The sequence below is a fragment of the Numida meleagris genome, chromosome 25 (genome assembly GCF_002078875.1).
Source record: "Numida meleagris isolate 19003 breed g44 Domestic line chromosome 25, NumMel1.0, whole genome shotgun sequence".
In the NCBI taxonomy this organism is placed as follows: domain Eukaryota; kingdom Metazoa; phylum Chordata; class Aves; order Galliformes; family Numididae; genus Numida; species Numida meleagris.
The window spans coordinates 1,650,614-1,671,719 of record NC_034433.1 but is presented as its reverse complement, the minus strand read 5'-3'; the positions used below and the strand labels follow the sequence as shown (position 1 = coordinate 1,671,719).

The window sequence follows — 21,106 nt, the reverse complement described above, 5'->3', positions numbered from 1 at the left end:
AGGGCGGGGGAGCCAACTTTGTAGGGAATGATCTTTGCATTGGGGTATGTAAATAAAATCCTCTTAGTAAACACGCAGTTCTCTGATCCATTAGATGATACCCGGGCTGCTTCCACCTTACTCATAGAAAGGGTTGGGGTGGAAGGGACCTCAGTGATCACCTAGTTCAACGAGGTAGAAGTGGGGAGCATCTTTTGTAGCAATGTATCCCCCTCCCTATTCTATTCCACATAGAAAACAGCTTTTAAAAGAGCCCAAACAGCCACACATTGTTTATGCTTTAATACATGAAGGAAACCATACAGCTGTAGGAGTTGATGGACACCACGGGTAACACTTCAGTATACCTAGAATGAGATACAACACTGGTACCTGAATGGGGGGTGACTATGAGCAAAGGAGGAGAAGCAAATGCAGAATTCTTCACCTTGATGTAGAATCCCAACAGAACTCGCTCTACTAAAACTAAATCCCAAATGCATCTCCAGCTCCTTGGGAAAGCCAACAGAGTACAGTGTCATTTCAGGGTGTCTGCAGAACAGTGCAGGTAAAGCATGGAAGCCAGGCCCCCAGCCTGTGCTCAGGGTCCCCCTGGTTACACAGCACCATAAAGTTCCTACAAGGCAGTGACAGCCTGAGCTGTGTGCCTGCAGAAGGCGTAAGCCCCAATTTCAGCTCAACACCAGCACCCGTTTGCTTCAAACTCACACTGCTGTAAAAATAAATACACTAAAAATCCATAGGGCCTGGAGCCAAGCTCCATCGTGGCCGGGGACAGTCTCCCCATTGGATTTGCTTGACTCTGGGAGCTGCTCATTCCTTAGGTAACGGGCTTGGCCTGGCCCTTTCCTGGAAGATTAATGTGCCGTATCTTTTGTTCTCTAAATACAAGAAAAGAAATTCGTCTAGAGCGATAAAACAAAGTGATTGCACACGACTTATGCTGCCTCTGTGCAGACACTGAAGGACACTTCTCTATGCTGATCCACTAACGCACGGAAAGGACTTTTCACAAGTCACGTGGACCTCAACCCCTAGGACTCTCAGGAGGGCCTGAAGCACTTCTGGAATCTTCCCATAGGCACTTATAAAAGAAGAGAGAGATTTGCTGCACTTAGGAAAGAATGTAAAAGAAACACTGCTGATAACAGGACCCGTACCCATACACATGGGAACTAAACGCATCAGCACGGATAGCATTGGCAGAGATCACATTACTCTTAACCAGGAAGGCATTCATGTCTCTTACACAGGAGAAAAAAAAGAACGATACATCCATAGCAGCAACACAGTAACAGCAAACTTCAATACCAAGCCAACCTTACAGTTTACAGACAGAAAATAATGGAAATGAGCTTGATGCAACCCCGACAACAAAAGGATTAAAGCTTCTAGGGGCTGACTAACGCCTACCTCCACTTTGATAAGTATGGCCAAGGAACTTACACACCAAGCGGCACGAGTTTCAACACCAGTCAATTACAAGAGCAGAACTGACCTGAACTTACAGGAGCTGTCTTCCTCTCAGGCTTTTTGAATATGTTTCAGCCTTTCTTTGTACCAGCACAAGGTCCAAGTTAGCTACAGCGTTGCTTTGGGTCCGTGCAGTCTCTCTGTGGCCATCAGAAATGCTGGCTGTGTAAGGCAGGCCTGTGCTCACTCACCTGCCTGCTTGGCTCTGGCTGTACTGAGTGCACTGTGTGCTCAGCAGTGGGTTAAGCAGCCTGTAGATAACTGCACACAGCGGGAACAGGAGCCTCTACACTGCAGCATAACTGAGCTAAGCAGCCTGGAGCGTGTTTACAGCTACAGCCACAGCTTCGTTGGCCCTGAATCCAAAATGAATACAACCTTAAATACAGACTACTGTATTTGGAGCAGCAGAGGGCAATTGTTCCCAGGTAGGTGCATTTTTTTTCCTACTGAAGTCTCATTCACTGTTGATGTCTCTTACAGGCCTGACTGCAAAAGAGTCCAGTCAGTTCCAAACTGGGAGGAAAGTAACTGGCCTTTAGAAGCTGAAGCAGGTCTGTGAGTAGGGCGCTCCTCGGACAGTCTATGGAAATTTTCACTGCTGAAGGTTGATGCAAACAGTGATTCTGCTCAGCTCCGCTGGCATTAATTTTTTTCTTAGAAAGGAGGAGGAGAAAACAAATTCTTTAACATGCACAGCCACCTTTGGAAAGCTTCTTACATCTTCTAGGCTACTAAACAGACTGACTTTGTGGCTAAAAAACAACTAGTCTTCTTTTTGGCTTTCTCCTCCTCCGCAATCTGCTTGTTTTAACGAACTTAACAGACAATATCTCTAAACAGTCGTTTCATCTTACGCAGAAGTATCCACAGGGAGTTCCTGTGAAGAGTCTCATACTTCCTATTACCACAGAAGGCCTTGGGATGGAAAAGACCTTACAGCCCATCCAGTTCCAGCCCACATCAGGCTGCCCAGTGCCCGATCCAACCTGGCCTTGAACACCTCTATGGAGGTGCTCCCTAAAGCAGTGGTACACGCCGGACACCAAGCCAGGTGGCAGTGCAAACAGGTTCCCTCACGCAGAATTCTGCTGTCATTTCCTCACTCTCAGTATTCCGCTGCCACAACCGTGCTACATTTCTGCTGGCTGATGAAAGAGCATCACCTGTCTTGCTTTGATGTCTGGTGCGGATTATCACAAAAGCAAACCTAAGTGTCTAATGGCAAAGAAAAGCTTTGTCTTGACAGGCCCGCAATTTCCTCTCTCATGTCATTTCTAAATACTTCTGCTCTTCTTTTAGAAGTTTACATAAAATATTCAGCACCCATCAGTCTGGAAGCCTTTGTAGTGGAAACAAGCGACACTTTCTTTTTGTTTGAGATGTTGCTTTTGATTGCACAATTAGGCTAAGGAGTGTGGCTCTTTATTAACATGCTTGAAATATGACAACACAGTAAGAGGATGAACGAGGATAAAGCACCTGGCAAGGAGTCTGTGTTCCATTACTAGGATGAAACTACGCCGAGACGTTCCCACATCAAGCCGGAGCCGTGACTAATCTGGTAGATCGTTAACAGCCATTTGGGAGAATGGTGCATTTAGCCTATCCAGTTCATCTACCTGTGGGGGGTGATGCATGATAACCTCATGGTCCTCTGAAACGTCATCGCCCACAGTGACTAGGTTTGTCAGAGATTTGCTCCGGACGCACTGGAAATCAACGTGACGGCTTTTCCCCTCTTCCTTTTCCCAAGACATCTGGATGAATGGCCGCTGAACGTAGTTGTATATCACTTCTGATCGACCACCCGGCCTCCTCTTCACTTTCTCTTTACAGGTGGGATATCCTGAAAACACAGACAGCCAGTCAGTTGCACCACACACTTGCAACGGGATCCTAAAGGACAGACAGGAGTGACTACGGGGCACAGGGGATGGAGTAGACAAGCGTTCACTTTCCACGTTTACCATTATTGGCTTTCACAGCTGCTTTCTTTTCCCTTGAGAAGAGGATGCAGCTCTATGTGTAGCCATACCATCCCCGGCTGCACGGCATTAACCGTGTTGCAGGCACACGTGACTGGCATCCCCTGCTCCTGAACCCTGATAATATGCTTAGCATAACCAATGGTATGGCAAACATCCATAACCTTTAAGTAGTCACCTATCACTTCCTTTCTCTTCCCTTCCTGGTGTCAGGGTGTGGGGACACCCTGTGGGGACAGGGTAATTAATCTGTTAGCATTATCAAAGCCCAGGTGCTGGAGTGCCTGGATGCGGTGACACAGGAAAGCATAACAGCACACGAGACAGACAATGTTAGCCCTCCTCTGATGCAAATCCAGTAGAAAACAGGCTTTACACACTACAGAGTCACTTGTTTCAGTTATTTCCCTCGTTGAGGAAGTAATTTTACCTTCAATGCCAATACGGATATTTTTCAGGCCCCGCTCCTTTAGCACTGCTTTTGCAACATCGCGGTTCTCAATGTACTTGAAGAATCTGTACAGCTTGGAACTGTAAAGGACTGGAGAAACAAACAGAGCGATGAGAATCTACAAGGAGAGACCTCCTCCCTGTTTTTGACATACTCAGCTGTGGGAGTGCCAGAAAAGCAGGCCTGGTTTCCAGGAACCGCTTCACGTATCTGTTCTCACAACTAGGATTAGCTATGGTTCCTTGGTGGCAGCGCAGCCATACACATTGCAGGATAGAAGGGTGGTGATGGGGGTGTAAAGCAAAAAGCATTCGGACACTAGGAAAAGGCTGAGGCAGTAAACATATGGAAAAGATGCAGCGAATGCTCTCCGTTACCACTGCAGGAAGGCAAAACAAAGCCGTAACTAGACAAGTATCCTGCCTCCAGCAGCTGCCAATTCAGAAGTAAGGTACAAAACAGAACACCACGTGCCAGCCTCTCTTCCTGGAGGAAGACTGCTGTTTGGACAGTGGGTCCTTTCCTAGCAGCCAGATGTCTGGGAGCGTGCAGAACCTGGAGCCAGATGCTCCAGTGTAGAGCCCTTACTTTGAGAGTACTCCTCGCCCATTGGAGGAGGGTGATCTTCATCCCAGTCCACGGTGTCTTCATCTGTCAGCACGACGATATGGCATTCACGCTCCCCCTTCCGGGCACTATCTACCATTATAGGCAGAATTAGCTCCTCCAGGTAGCTGTCAAACTGCTTGTGAGCACCATCATTGGAGAGCTCGTGTAAAAGAGCACCTGAAGGGACATACAACAACATGATGAGCTCTTTTTAAACATGAAAATGCATGTATATGTACATTAAGATACTATATGAAAATACATCCCAGCTCTACGCTTTGCTAAGATATCCAAGAGCACAGCCCTCATCTGTCTTTAGACAAACCCCTCAGTGTATGCTCCAATGCACCAATAGTCTCCAGTTCCAGAACTGGAAAAATCAAATGAGTGCATTTCAAATGGGATGCAAATTACACCGTAGAACCATTATAATACCATTAAAATAATCCAAGGTCCAATCAATACAGCAAAACGAGAGAATAATTAGTTCATTATGATACATGAATTTCCAGCAACCATCTCTGGACTTGAAAGCACATTTTCTGCCATCTGCCCGCTCATCAGAAGACAGAGCAGGAATTCCACTCAAGGTCTGGGCTATGGTATCACAAGTCCCATTTCAGCACTGTGATTTTCACGGATTTGCTTATGTTAAAAGTGCTTTTCTTTGCCAGCATAACCCCCAAAAAGCTGCTCCCAGTCAGTTTCCTTCACTGCTAGGAACTCTCTACTACTTTATAACCTCAGCATCCTCAACATCTACTCTTCCTATTTATCTCTCTGCTTAAATCACTCTCACTTCTCTGGTACACTTTAGACAGGGGCAGTAAACCTGCTTTTAGCCTTCATTTTGTCCAGCTGTAACAGTAAGCTCTTCCAGTTCCCTCCCAAAACAGACACAGAATTTTTACAATTTCCCTTTGCTTTTCTGAGCAACAAGTCTTTCTTCTGCAGGATTCAATCAGAGCACTTTTGGTTGAAGCAGCAGAAAATGGAATCTGCCTAAATGCAACACACCCATCAGTCCTAGCAGAGTCTGTACCCTCACACTCAAACTAAAGCACATGAGAACTGCACCAAATCAGGGTGAGAGTGCTCACCACCCCATGCATGATTTTCCTAAGAGCTGATTTATCTCTATACTTACTTAAATCTTGACATTTGATTGTGTTGAAGTCGAAGTTTATGCAGAGGTAATCACAGGTGTCTCGAAGGTCTGGGATGGAAATCCCATCAGGACAGTTTATTATTCCGGTTTTGTAATAATCCTGCAAATGAAAAGAAAAATTTGGGAGGGAAAATGAAGAATAGCTTGGACTAACACTTGAGTTTCAGGAACTATAAGTAGCTCTGTGAGCAGCAGAAACAGCCTACCTGTCTGAGAAGCTACAGTTCATTGCAGACCCTCTTGGTCTGATAAACTGTGAGCCCCAGTCAAACCTTTCCCATAACACACACAATGGCCATTTATCTACAGCCACAACATCAGAACAAAGCTCACAGGAGAGGTAAAAGGCAACATGAGCAAAGATCCAAAATGTTGACTCCCATCAAAATCAAATATATACATACATACAGAAATATTTATTTTATATAAACCCACAATGCAAAACAGTAATAAAAGAACATGTCCCAGGGGCACAGAGCTGCCTGGGAGATGACTCAGTTTTGCACACGTGACAAAACAACTGCTTCCCCCCCGAGTCTGCAAACTTCATCTTACCAGCACAGTCCGGAACACAGCTGAGCTAATTCCTTCTGCAATTTCATATTCTCCCTTTTCATTTGGCCTGGTGAAATTATATTCTCTTCCTGGTCCAAACATTCTGAACAGATAAAAATACATAAGTGTCTAAGTATATTTATATTCATTATTTCTAGAGAGCAAGAGGTGCAGTGAGGTTACAGAAAACCAGCAGTGACACCTATACACAGTAACCTGAAACTGATACTCACATCTCCTCCATAGTAAATAAGCACAAGAGCTGTCCCAGCTAAGTCCTGCTATGGCTGGATTCAACTGCTACAGCTACGGTACTCAACGGAACAAGCCCCAGCTCAAAGAAACAGGCCAGTCAAGCCTGAGTCAGAAAACTCCCTGTCGACAAAGGCCTTTCACTGAAGCTATGCAAGGTAACGATCGCTTCCTTTACACAACAACCTGTGCAAGGTCAGCAGCCCAACAGAAGCAGGCTCTGCTTGGTCAGAGACAGGAGCGTAGGCGCTGGCAATACAGAAAATGAATGCTGCTTGTTGCGTCAGCAGGGGCTGCCCTCTAACCCACGTTACAGGGAGCTGAGTGACTTCTCTCTTGGGAGAGTATCAAAAGATAACAGCAGGACAGGGATGAAGCATTATCATTTTCCCCACTTTGTAAGGGATGAAGTTATCAGCTGTCAACAGACGCAACATTTACGAACAAGGCAAACACTCAGAGAAGGCAAAAGCAAACTACATCTAGCTAAAAGTGTACATTGTTTGAAGGAAGCAGAACACAGACAGAACGTTATCTAGAGAATTACTAAGCCTCCCTACATCTAGTCATGCCTCCAAGGCCTTACTAACAGCCCTGCTCTGAATGAGGTCAACTTTGCTTTGCTTGTGTGTACACGTGAGGTCACAACACAAACATTACATGCTTATTCCATTTCAGAAAACATCTTACTCTCTCGAGGTATGTTGAAAACGGGGGAATCACCCACCTTCCCAGCATAGTATCAGGGTGAGCAGTGAAAATCTGCGGATTCACCGCGAACCGAGTGCCATCTACCACAAGTGTCACTTTCTCTGGAGCCACCGTCTGTGAATTGATGCTTGGAGACAAAGCATGGCGTTCCTGGGTGCTAAAATATTCTGTCTGTCTTTTATTTCCATCTTGGAAATGACAGTTGTGTGCATCTTCTGAGGCAGACAGCATGCTGCTGAACTGGGGGCTGGCTGGGCAAGCAGTGTGTCGGTAGTCAGAATCTAAACCTGAGAGACACAGGAAGGGAAGACTCAGCTTACTGAAAAACCATCAGTAACGCTTCTTACTGCGCTGAGAAAAATGAGTTAGACAGTAACAAAGGATGTCAATGTAGACTGCTATCAGAATAATGCTATCCGACCTGAGGCATTTTCAAACTGAGACAGAATTTGCGTTTCGGATAAAAATGTTTCCCCACGCTTACTCCTACTTGTTAAAGCGAGGCAGATTCCGTGGTTAAAGAGAAGGAGCACAGAAACTGAACACTCTCTGCACACCCCCCCCTCCAAAATCTCCCTTGAAGATCAGTGTAAGGTAAAGACATTATCCTCACCCTCGTTCCTGAGGCCTGCAGAGGGGCTGTGACCTCCGAGCACCACATTACCTTCCTCTGTCTCATGGACTGCTACAGTTCCATTTTCCACAGAGCAAGCGGATTCCAGATTTCTCTTCCCACCAGCACAGTTAACATTCATGCTGGGCCTCCGTGATGCAAGGTGCTGGCTGCGTTTCCTAAGAGAAGAGCTAGGAGAGAAAACAGCAGGTTGTTAGTTATGGAAGAAGCTCTCACGCAACGGAGAATCAAGGCAAACAAGGAAGCACACCTTAATGCCTGGGTCTGGCTTGTACAACAAACAGCCCAACCATTCAATATGACAAATATATTGCAGTCATGCACACAGCCCAGCAGGGAAACCAGTACACGAAGACTTCAGAAGGCCACACTCGAGCCTGACCAGCTGACAAATGTCCTGCTTTCCTTTCATGCCTACGATCAAGGTGAACTACCTGGAGTGAGAATGAATACCTACAAATAATAATTAGCACTATTCACCTTCAAAGTCTTTGACAGACATTAACCGCTCATTCCTCCTAACAGCCCAGGGAAGCCTTCTTACAGAAGACAATGACAAAAAAAAAAGAAAAAGAGAGAATTTTGGGAGCAACCGGAGCCCCAACGCTGACCCGTAACACGTCCACCCCTCCTGCTCCCTGGCTGCACACAGGCAGCTAACCCAAGAACAGGCCCATGTCAAGAACGGGCTGGGCAACCAGAAAAAGCATCTCTGTTCTCTGAACCATGTGCTGAGCATCAAGGTGAAGTCATTTCTATCAGGGCTTGTTTAAAGCCAGCTTTTTGTCAGGAGGAATACATGGCAGTTATATTTTTTGAATAAAGATTTGCTTCTGATTTGTTTGGCATAGCATCTTTGGCACAAGCCGTTCATGGTGTAAGAGTTTCGCAGAGATAAAGAGAGTGAGCCTTGTTCTCCTTAATTCTTTAAATGAAGGAAGAGTGCTGTAACTGGGATGATGTTCAAACTGGAGACTGAACTCTCATCCAAACCCACTTCCCAAGGCACACAGCTCTCTCAGCTATCAGGAGTGAAGTGTTTCATTCATTGGCCCAACTCCCTCACACCGACACAAACTGCATGGAGGTGGTGTGCGAGGAAGGGATGCAAATAGCATAGCCAGCAAAGGAAACCCAGTACAGATGCAAAACACTTAATCAAGCAAAAGCTAACAGAACATTAGTGCAGACTTGTTGGTTTCTAACGTCTAGTATTAGTTGTTCCTTATCCTCACCCTCGTGCTCTTTATTTTTAATGAGTATTTATTTCTAAAAGCAATTCTGAAACAGCTGAGGAGCCCAGGTTCGCAGAACTGCACAGAAACTTCAAAGAAAAATCATGATCAGATTCTGCTCAAGAGCAGAGCCCTGCCCTGTGACAGCCCACAGCTCCAGCACTGCTCTGCCATCACCTGGCACAAGGAGCAGCGACGCAGGAGGCAGCAGAAATAGTGGAAGAGAACGATCTTAATTCATCACACGGTTTAAAACCAGCAAAGAGTGGCAGCCACGCTGAGCAACTGCACCAGGCAGCCGGCGATCTCCTGCCCTTCCTAAATCACAGCGCAGTGACGACTTCAATAAAGCTCCCAACAACTCATTTTGGGGGGTGACAACGCTCCTGGAAACCCAGGAGAACATTCCCACGTACAGTTCTCAGAAATATGAGCCAGCAGGAAGCGCGTGTGTTCAGGGTGTGCCTGACCTAATTCTGCAGTCTGCCGGCTCCGAACAAGACGTGTTTGCAATGTAATTGCACGCCTCTCGGAGAAGTTGAGCCTCGCTTTAATTTCTTAAAGCGTATCCTTGGAACACGGCCAGAGCTCTTTCACGCAAAGGCAGAAAAACAAGTCAGCGATGACCGGCTCCTCCTCTGGAGAACAAAAGGGAAATCTCACTTAATTAAGATAAATCGTGAGAAGCATTTCCTGTAGGTGAGGATGGGTGAGTGAGGTAGCTATGGCACGGAGACCCCAAGCCAGGGGACCTGCTGGCCCACACTGTGCTGCAAGCCAATGGCAGGTTTCCTTCTGGGGTGCACTCCAGCCCCACAGCAAGCAAGCTCGTTGTAAGGAGGCAGCAGGCCGGGTTTCTAATTTTCATTCAAACCGCTGTATTTGCTTTCCATCGCTGCACGCATTCTTCCTCTTTCTCTCCGGAGAAGCAAGAAGCATCCTGCTTGGCAGCCCGGCAGCAACACAAACCCCCCGTGGGGGGGAAGCAATCCGCAGGGCTGTGCCACAGAGCACAGCCCAGACCTTTAGGAAGTAAAGGTAAGCTGCTGCCCTGACTGCGAGCAGCTCTCTGAGAACAGTAGGGCTGAGCCCGCATCAACGAGATCGGAATCAAACTGTACGAGTTTTGCCCTCAGCTTCTGTTCGTTCCCACACCCTTCACTTTGGAATCTCTTCAGATTTAAAAAATAGAGAAAGTACGGAAAGGAAACGGCACAGAAGGGCATAGGAAAAAACCCAAACCTGCTAGACTTGCCTGCTGTAGCCTTGACCAAGCTTCCCTTCTGCTCTGCTTTGTTCCCTTCTGCATTCCCAGCAAGAGAGAATTACAGCATCATCAACAAATTGTAACTAAAAACTGCCTATTAAAGCAGCCTTCACGCAGAACCATGACGTGTCTAACACTCACCTGGAGTTGAAATTGTCACGTACAAATCAGGCTCCTTCCTTGCTACCTCTCTTTTTAAGCATAGGACTTATTTATGAGATCGGTTCTGCTCTTTCAGAAGGTGAAGTGCCACATGTGAAATGTCACATAGCGAGGGAGGAAGCCAGGGTCACAGGGCTGCCCTGGGCACGGAGCACAGCGGCCTCCCATCACCTCGGGCACGCAGGGTTCATTTACAGAGCAGGAGAGATGAGTGCCCGAGCCCCAGGGGCTGAATCACACAAGGGATGCTCAAGGCAATGCGAGACTCTGTGGGTCTGGTGCTGCCCACCTGTAGATAGGGCTGCACCACAGGAGAACATCATCAAAGTGCATTCACCCAGATTGCATGGGAGAGAAAATCTACTTGGAGCCTCTCACACGCTCTTCTCGTAACTCCTAATAATCCTCGCCTCATTTTCTGTGATAGACGTAAATGTAACCAGACGATCCAAGAGTGCTTTACAGGCTCAGCTCGCACAGACACATTGCAAAGGCTTTTCCCTTGTTATGAAATAGCTCTATCAACATACAGTGGATTCATTTTCCATCTGGTTTCAAATTATAGATGGAAAAGAATGCCCAGCGGGACTGATGCAACGCAGACCAGCCTGCAAATTCCAGCCAGAGACAGCAAGAAGGCTGATGAAATGCTCGATTGTTTTCTCCTATTCTGTGCATAGTGCTTCACTGTTAGCAAAGTTTACAGACCTACTCGCTTACTTGAGTCTTCACAAAAATCCACTGTTTCTCCAAGTGCAATTCAAGGCTACAGCCTGCAGCGTGGCTTTAATGGCTTTACACTGAACATCTCCTCCTGGATGGAAGCCTCGTGCTCTGCCAGGTTCTTCCATAAGTGACAGGGTCTGGTTCACGTGCTGAGAGCTCCGTCGCTGCCGATGGCACTGAGTCACAGCCACGCTCCACGCTGGCACCGCCAGCAGCAGGGCTAAGACACGCAGGAAAACTGGCTGAGATTTATTAACTCGCAGTAGCATACGATGGCCTTTCCCAAAATAGGAAAGTAACACCAAAGCAGACTCAGGGGGAAGAGATGAAGAGCGCTCAGCGCAGTCCTGCTGCTGGGTGTCTCAGAAGGAAACAGCGCTTTCTGAATAAGGCAACAAGTTTGGGATTGCTAGGGCTCCTGCCCTCCCAGTGAGCTGGGGTCAGAGAGCACAGCCAGGTGGCCTTTGAGAACCACTGCTGCTACCCACACCCCTGGGTTAAATGCACTTATCTGAAAAAGTTTTACTGCAGCTGATCCTCAAGAAGAGCATCTCACCACTACAGTGACGGCGGCTTTGCTGGTGCTGCTCAGCTAAATTCAGTCAAAACCTGGGGAAGGATGGTCTGCTGCTAACAGCAGCAGGATCTTCAGTCTCTAGAGTCGGGAGAAACAAAGGGACCCTTTCTCACACACACAAAATACCAAGCCAGCTGAAGCTTTAGGCCAAATGACACCTACGAGTCACGTTTTGTCTTCAGTTGTGTTCGATAAAGCTACAAACCACAAGGCAAAAATCTTCAGCAGGAGCAACAGAGTTTTGAGTTGTATTCAGATCCGCCATTCTCAGCAGGGCTACTTAGAAAGGTTGCAAAAAAAAATAAAAGTTCAAACAAAAATAAAAGCAAGACCTCCCTTATCCCTTTAGATTTTAAAAGGCTGCTTTCTTCCTAGGCAGTTAAACCTAACTTTGTTTCGTATTCACACAAATGCCTACCTCCACACTACAGAAACCAAAGCTTCTGATTACAAGCTGCCTTACAAAGCACAAAGACAACGGAGACAGCTGCAGCAAGCATCAGTGCTGAACAAAAATCACCTCCCACCTTTCCTGCTGTGACCCCCCCCAGCAAACCCTCTGCCAGCACCCAGACATCGCAGCTCCTTACTTACTGGCGGCTCATATGTTCTCAGTGCTACAAGCAGCAGTCCCCCCCCAAAATCCTTCTCTGACAGAGGGAAGCACTCAGGCACTGCCGAGCTTCTGAGTTTAAATTGTTTGTAGGGCAGTGGTCACTCCCCCAAAGTCCAGCTGGCTGATTCATGTAAATATTTCAGTTTAAAAGTCCCCCTCCCCCCCTCATGATTCATGAAAGGCTCGGATACGAAAACCACAGGGCAACAAAGAGCTTTATTTTAAGCCTCCTATTGGCAGGAAAAACCAAACAAGCAAGCCCCGCCATCCTGAATCTCTCCCTCCACGCTCCTGGCTCAGCCTGCTTTTGCAGCAGTCTGCAGGTAGAAGAGCTGCAGCTTCACAAAGCCCTTGGTGCTGCCTGGTTTAACATGCTCTCCCAACTCAGCTCCAGGCAGAAAGGAATCAGCTCCCAGAACTTCTGAACGTGCACGTAACCACGCACAGACAAACTCCCGACCCCAGACCACTTGAGATTTGACATATGCAATAGTTTTAAGACAAGTGGGTTGTTTCTTTGGTACAGAGAATATTCTGAATTGGAGCTCCTCGCTTTTTGCTGCCCGTCCCACGCAGCCCCTGCTTGCCACGACTCTTATTTTGGAAATGCTGTGAGCAGCTCCCAGCTCCACCTTCCTCCTCTGGAAGGGATCCCAGCAAGTAACTGCTAACTCATTCCCAGCTCATCTGCTACAACTCCAACTGCCATTCATTTTTAACCAATTACCCGGCAGCAGCTTGAGCCAACTAATAACAGAGGGAAGATTTTTGAAAGCAGTTACAGGAACTGTTAACCAATGAGATCTCAGACAAACAGAGCATCCAGCATCGGGAATACCAACCAACCAAACACAGTCCAGACCCACAACAGGAAAACCAGCTCATGAAACGCAATTAAATACCAAAGCGTCCTGCCTTGAGAAAGTCCTTAATCTGTAGTGAGACGTGGAGGAACTCGGGGTTAATGATGCACCTGAATAAGCTCTGACCGACCCACACACCCCTGCTGGTGCCCAGGCCTGGTGTAGCTGTACAGAAGGGACGGGACAGCTCCCAGCCCAGCACCAACACCTCCAGCTCAGGCTCTGCCGTCAGGGACCGGAGGGACAGCGGCAGTTTGCATCCAGCACACAAGGAAATGAGGGCAGTGCTGAGAACGTGGCAGAACTCACGGCAGAACCTGGCCCAGGAGGAGTCCTGTCCGGCTTTGGTACGTGGGATCTCGGGGAGGGCGGTTATCTGGCAGCCCCAGCAGGCGCTGCCTATCTCAGCGCAGCACTGAGCAGCTGGAAGAGGTGCAGATGAATCCACGGCAGCTCCAGCTGCACCACGGAGCCGTGGGGATGCTCCTCCCAAGCACAGGCACCAGGGCAGCGTGGTGCGAGGGAACGACCCGAGCGCACTGAGTCAAGAAAGGTGTTGAATACACACGAAGACAAAGGCAACAGAAAGCAAAGCAAACCTCCCAGACTGCGGGCACGTTACAGTAAACGCTGCAAGCAATACTAAAGCAATCCTACAGCCAAACAAACAGGAGAGATTTATTTAGCACAATTGCAGCTCTTCAAGAAGGCTCATCCTGATTTATTTTTGGGATACGAGATGGGGGGGGGGGGGGGGTTAAGATTTCTGCTGGGTAAAGCCAATCATTAGCACTCTGTCAATGCATGTCAGCAGAGGACACGATCCCTCCTTTCCAAGAGCTGAAAAACATCTTGCTCAATGTATGATGGTACCACTGGCATGACATTTCTTGCTTTGTTTACATGTCTGGGTAAATATTTTACACGTCAAGCATAGTTATAACACTTTCTAAGAATACTCCCTTGCGTTCTTTCTTCTGTGACTAATAAGGCTCTCACAAAAATATTTGGCTAGTGTCGTGTTTCAGCGAAATTAGCCAGGAACCGGAGCCATATTTTGTGGGTTTAGAAAGGAAAATAACCACACACACACACACACACAGAAAAAAATAAAATGAAAAAGCTGAGCTAGTGCCTATTTCAACACACATCATGAGGTGTTCGTGCAGGGGAAAGGTAGCCACGTGGGCACGGAACGGGGCTGCTCTTGAAAGTGGAAAGTTCTAAAATTGCCACCTATTCCAGAACAGCCCGCTCCAGCCCATTGGTAATGGGACAAGCAGGCAACCGAAGCGACAGCTGGCATTCACTGCGCTGATCTCAGAGACAACAAGGAAAACAAATGCTCGGATGTTTTCTTGTCGTTTGTTTTAAGGAAATCCTTCCAAGTCGGTCCCCGAGGGGGATGCTCTGCTCTTCTGCTGAATAATCCACAAGATTCACAGATAAATGCCCCTCTTTCAGTCGGATGATTTTAATAAACCCTTAACACGTCTTAGTGCGGAGCCTGTTAATTAAAGGGCCTATTAATGTACAACCCAAGGACTTCATCTCAGCCCAGAAATGACCCAAACCTTGACACTTTAGAGCTCGCAATGCGGACTGCATGAAATGAGCTTGCTATTTCCGAGCTGGTTTTCTAGAAACCACCACCACTGAGTGCCCCTTCCAGTGGTGAACCTGGGGCCCAACTCAGGAGCGATGGGCAGACATCCCAGCACACACCAGCACACACCAGCACGGGTCCATGGGATGCAGCTGGGGCAGCGTGAGGTGCTGCCATGCCCTTGTCACAGCTCCAATGCTCCAGGGATAAGCAAAGCCTTTAAGCCTCGGGGCTGTCAATCTGGCTGGCCTGAGTTCACAAGAGGTTTTGTTTGGAACTGTTATTTTTAATCCCGTTGTGACAGTCTCCGAAGCGAAGGTAACACTGTCTGCAGCGCACACAGCGAGGGACCGAAGATTCTGTTTTCTGTGTGAATAATAGCTTCAGCTTTCAGAAATGCAACCATTTCACTCTGCAAGTGGAAAAATGCCATTTCCTAGAGTCGTCCGCAGTGCCTCCAAAACAGCATTGCTGTGAGTGAACAGCACCAAGCAAAGACAGACACAGATGCCCTGGAATGTCAGACAGCTCTGAAAGCAACTGAGAGTTTCAAAAACAGCTTTTGGGAGCAGAGAGAAGCTCGCCCCGTGATCTTATCAAAGAACATTTTGTAATAGGGACAGACAAACAGATGGGGGACCATTTAAATATAGCACAGCCCTAATGCACTAAGCTCTCTGCAGCTTTATAATTAACAGTAAACAGAAATCCAGTTTCCCCCTTGCTCATCCAATACTAGGTAACAGGAGTCATTAGCCTGCTGTCACTGTGGTACATTGCACAGTGCATTCAAAGCAAACCATCTCAAACCCAGCTGTTTATTGCTGCTCGAGTCTGACAGCAAACCTGCATGTAAGCACATCTTGCTGACAAATGCATTCATTTGGGCCTTGTTCAAGACTTGAGGGGAGCTCACGAACGGGAAGGAGTCCGACTTTTTGCGTGCTCTGATAGCGATAGGGCAAGGGGGAATGGCTTTAAACTGAAAGAGAGGAGATTTAGGTTGGATGTTAGGAAAAAATGCTTTACTCAGAGGGCAGTGAGGCCCCGGCAGTGCTGCCCATAGAAGTGTGGGTGCCCATCCCTGGAGGTTCCCAAGGCCATGGATGGGGCCCTGGGCAGCCTGAGCTGGGGGGGGCACCCAGCCCACAGCAGGGGGGAGCACTGGGCATCTTTAAGGTCCCTTTAAGCCATTCTATAATTCTATACCATGTGCAGCAGGCTGGGAGCTGTGATGCAGAGCTGAGTCACGGCAACCTTCTCACCCTGCAGCAGCCACAGCAGCACGTCTGACCCGCACTGACATTTGGAAATGGACAGGTTGCTGCAGGGACAGGGGTAGGGGCATGCTCAGTCCCCTTCGTGGGACCAGAAATGAGGACTATTCTGGGAAGTGATAGTGCAAAAGCTCGGGTCCCACCTGCTGCTCACACGCGCCCAAGGAATTTGCGTGATCGATATTTCTCCTCCATTAGTGCAGCATCCAAATCAATGGCTTTCAGTCATATCCCAAAAGGAGGTTTAAACTGCCGTGCTGTACAGCTTAAACCAGAGATAAGCAGCATTAAGGGCAACAGATAAAACCTGCCTAGTCCGAAATGACTCACATAGCGCCTAATTAGCACACTGCAAGAACAGGTCTCATTGAAACTGGGGAGATTAGCAAAAAATTGAACTTCTGTGGTGCTTTAACACTAAACAGGCATGACCTGATTGGAAGATCACTGAATAACCTTATTTTTCACATTAGAATTGGCTTGTCTCAAAGAACACGATGGATGCTGAAGAAAACGGCCCATGGAAGAAAAAAAGACTGTGCTCATACACACTGCAGAATCTCTGCATATTAAAACGTAATGGGAAATTGGTGCTTACTGAAATTCAAGTAATCTGTACATTTCTTTTCTAGTGAACAAAGTCACAATGATTACGGTCAGCTTTTCAAAAACTCCCAGCGATTCCCCCTTGACAAACGCTGCCGTCTGTTCTTCCAAACCACATTTGTATGGAGGGTTTGTGCCACTGTGAGCTTCCACCTGCTGAGCCTGTACCAGTCACTATCACCCAATGAAGGGCAGCCCTATCCAAAAGCATTTCACTGTAAGGAGGTTTGCAAGTGCCTGCCAGAACGTTTATGTCAATGGATTGGGGAACTCATTCATAACTACCAACTGCTGCAGCAGATAACGTTCCAGGCAGATGTAACCCTTTCCAAAGCTAGTGGTTATGCAAGGCCATGATTTTTAATCCTCTCATCCAGGGGAAGAAGAAATTAGCCAGCTTACAAAGGCTAAAGCTTCCTTATTCGGTTTTCCTCCTTCATTTGTTCTAGTTATGTTGATCTAGCGGATGACATTCACCACAAACAAACTGGGAGAGATTTGTGAATCTCACCCAGCTAAGCTCATCCCCAGTCCTCCATGAAACACCTTCAGAAATGCTGCAGCTGTGGCAAGGGAGCAAAGGGTTTTCTCCTCCTGCCTTTTCCCTCCTCACCTCCTTGGTGGATCTTTCTCTTCAGTTTCTCCAAGTTTTCAGAACACACTGAGCGGGAACTGCAGTCGTTCAAGTCACAAAACAGCTGGCAAAATATGAATGTCCTCAGTTACTGAACTGAGAAAACTGCTGAAGTCGGTGTACGTGCTTCATCAAGACAGTTGACGGGACATCCTGAAGCACAGCGTGGATACACAGATTAATTTCAGGGCACGTGAGCACCTGCTGTCCCAGCAGACTGAGTCAGGGGGCTGGAATCCCCCAGACCCAACAAGCTGTCAAGACAACATCAGTGATGAGAGCAGGCTGACACTGGACTTGCACACCCCTGCAGCGTACAGCAGAGCGTTAGGCACAAGCTTCACTTCTCTTACTCTTATGGCTGTACTTCCTTCCAGAAACCCTCTGCTTCAATGGACTAGATAACACAGCCCATGGTCACAGCACTGTCTCCTCACAGCCTGCTGCTAACCACGTTCATTTCTTGTAATACACATTTTCTGCCACTGAAGGCACGAGTCAGAAATGTTAACCTGTATTATTTGTCCACGGGCTGCAAATGCAGAACTGACACGCAGCTGCACTCTCCTGTGTCTTTACGTGATTTCCCTCACCACCTCCACTCTTCCCTTACAAGTCTCAGCTTCTCTTAAACAGGCACTGGTAAGACAGAAGCCCTGTAAAGCAATTCAGCTCATCAGAATGGAGATAGGATCACACCAGGCTATGGGACAGAAGCAAAAATTCGGGAACGTTTCCAAACCAGGAGACTAATTGACTGGGAATCCATAATTTGTACAGCGAGACCATCCAAAAGGTGGGGACTTAAAACTGTACTAACCTTGGTGAAAGGTGGCCCACGGACTCTAGCCAATTGTCATGGTGGAATCAGGGAGAATGCTGGAATCAGAAACCTGAAATCAAAGGGGCTTTCATCAGCAGCCCAGCCAAGTCCCCCCCAAAACCAGATACTACAATCACGTTGCTTCTGCAGTGAGTTTCTGAACTCGTAACTAGCTCTAATTGTGCAATTTATGAATAAAGTGGATGAAAAATGGTGGTAGCTCCCCATCCATCTATGTTTCCCCAGAGGAAAGAATTTACTATGTTGCTCTTGCGTATGGGTTAAACTGGCCAGTAATCAACTCATGTTCTAGCTAATTTTACTTTCTATTAAGCAACTCATTTAAAAATCAGGAGACTCTTTGGAAGCTGAAATAGCCTTTATCAGCAGGCACCAATTCAGCATTTTCCCTGGAAAGAAAGAGTTCATGAACACTCTGCTCCCCACACTCTCTTTGGGATCTCTGTGCAGAACACTGCAGTCCCATAGGCTGCTCCCAAGCAAACGTTTTAGGGAGGCTCACGTTGCATTTATTGAACCATTTATTTTCTACCAGGAGGAAGGGTTTCTGACACTGGCCTTAGCAATGACATGGAATAGCACTCTCCTGTACAGTCTACAAGTAGCTCTGCAAGTCCCCCTGCAAGTTATTTGGCTGCTGCCGTGGCCTGCCATCATGCAGTGACTTTCCTACCAGGACTGCAACTTTGTGCTGCAATTATTAATACAGTACCACAATGCTCCAACCACTTCCCTGCCTGCAGGTATGAGCAGTCTACACCAAACAGCTCCAACACCTTGGCTAGAACTTGCTTCTCACCACTGGTGGGTAGTAGTATATAAATAACCACTTGGGTCCTTTTGACGACAGCTTCTTCCAGGCACACGACTGCAGCTGAAGTCCACTCAATTTTATGCAGAATAACCTCAAAACAGTTTTGATAATTTATTGATGGAGCTTGCCATGTGATGAACTCCCACCAGAAAGATCATTCTTAAGCCCCAGTCAAACGCTGGACTCATCCCCTCCAACACAAGCAGCAAAAAAAAAACCCCATACACAACACAACCCCAAACAATCCATGTGCTGCAAATAAGATAAGTCTGTTTTGAAATAAACACCAATTTAGCCAACTCGGTGCACACCTATTTCCATCAAAGCACAACTTACTTCATCCTGCTCTTAATTACTTACAGATAACGTGAAATAAATCTGACATCGTCTTGTGCACAGGTTTCACTTATGAGTCTGCACGCATTGCTCCATTTCAGCCACAGGATCTGATGACAGAAGACCCTTTAATGTGGATGTTACTACAGAAAATAAAGGCAACTGCACCACTGCAAGCAACTGCTGTACAGCCTGCTCTGTAAGAGAGAATTTTTTAGTGATTTAAGTACCTACAAACACCATCAGTCCATTTATTTTACTGAACTGACATTGTTTCCCTAAATAAAACTGGTCCGCTGTAGTAAAGACACGCATAAACCCAGAATAACTTCAAACATCTGCAAGAAGCTTTGCTTACATGCTGACCTGCAGTTTTTGAGCCTCATAACTCACTATTTGCTTGTCCACGTGACTGAAAACACTTCCATGAACCAAGGACGTAAGAATTTATAGCCCTTAAGTGTAAGTGACTCTCAATCAGAGCATGGGGTAAATAAGAACACGCCTCAAAAGGGAAAACTGTGTTTTTTCCGTTAAGTGCCCTTCCTGTAACTGATGTGTGACTGCTGGGAATGCCAGCAGGAAGGACTGTGGCTTTGTGCTGAGGATAAGGCCATGGAGAGCACAGGTGAACTTTCTTCTTTAGGGGTATAACCTGCAGCTACAACAGGATCTGAGCTTGCAGCCACCCTGCCAAAGTAATTCGAAACATTCTTCCTACAGATGTGTGCTCTCAGCCTCCCAGGCAGACGCTCAGAATTATTAACCCCTTCCTGAACAGCTTCAGGTCACCACGAAGGCAGCACAGAGCAAGCAGGATTAAGGACAGGGGGAAGTCACAACAACGACAAGGTGAGCTCTCACCCATTGCTCCTCTTTACAGGAAAATCCCACATCCCTCAGCAACTCCTGCTCTCTTTCGAAGCACTGTAGGGCCAGAAAGGAGGGAAGAAAGGGACGGCAGACTTAACCCTACAGACATGCTTGGGATGCACACGGGATGGCACTGCGAGCAGCACTGGGGCAGAGGACGCTTCCCGCTGCAGGGGGCACAGCAGAACCCTCAGCCAAGGGCACCGCGGCCTCCTGCCGAGCGACGGAGAATGGGATGATGCGCTGGGGATGCACAGCTCGGGAACAAGAGGCCCTAGGCCCTGAGCCGTGCAGGTGAAGCCCCACAGGGCCCGGACACTGAGGCGGGCGCCCTCAGCCCCACGGCACACACTGAGACCCCACGGGGATGCCCTGGTGAGGCCTTCACAGCCCCACGGGCCTCCTCACAGAACGCAGCCGCCCTCAGCGTCCCCGTGGAACAGACGCGGCCCTCCCCGACCCCACCGCGCCCCACAGAGCGCAGCGGCCCCCACACCGCCCCCAGGGCCCGGAGCGGAGCACGACGGGCCCCTCAGGCCCACAGAAGGCTAAGAAAACCCCTCAACAGCGCCAATCTTCACGGAAAGCCGGGAAGGACCCCTACAGCCCCTCCCCCAGGCCTACGGGGGGGTCAGGAGCCCCCACAGAAAGCAGAAAGAACCGCGCCCGCCCCAGGCCGCACTCACCGCGTCCCCACCGAGGCCGCTCCTTCAGGCGCCGGGAGGGCGGGACTTGGAAACGAGGCCGCGCCCCGCCCCCGCCGCACTCTGATTGGCCCCGCGCTTGGAGGCGGCGGGCCAATGGGAAGGGAGGGGCAAAGCGAGAGTGG

The 21,106-nt window shown here is 47.9% G+C and overlaps 1 protein-coding gene across 9 annotated transcripts; it reads right to left on the bottom strand.

The window, feature by feature from the left end:
* Window positions 268–20,982, bottom strand: KCTD20 (potassium channel tetramerization domain containing 20). Of its 9 annotated transcripts, XM_021376922.1 has the most exons (11): window positions 20,964–20,980; window positions 19,429–19,601; window positions 18,231–18,303; window positions 17,390–17,474; window positions 7,821–8,011; window positions 7,224–7,494; window positions 6,245–6,347; window positions 5,669–5,789; window positions 4,501–4,698; window positions 3,892–4,002; window positions 268–3,322 (listed from the first exon to the last, which is right to left on the bottom strand). In XM_021376922.1, the coding sequence occupies exons 5-11, from the start codon at window positions 7,960–7,962 to the stop codon at window positions 3,030–3,032; spliced, it is 1,239 nt and encodes a 412-aa protein (XP_021232597.1). In that variant the 5' UTR covers window positions 7,963–8,011; window positions 17,390–17,474; window positions 18,231–18,303; window positions 19,429–19,601; window positions 20,964–20,980; the 3' UTR covers window positions 268–3,029. The 9 variants fall into 9 exon arrangements, with proteins under 9 accessions (XP_021232597.1, XP_021232596.1, XP_021232595.1 ...); XM_021376921.1 differs by lacking the exon at window positions 17,390–17,474 and having other exon boundaries at window positions 19,429–19,514; window positions 20,964–20,982; XM_021376920.1 differs by lacking the exon at window positions 17,390–17,474.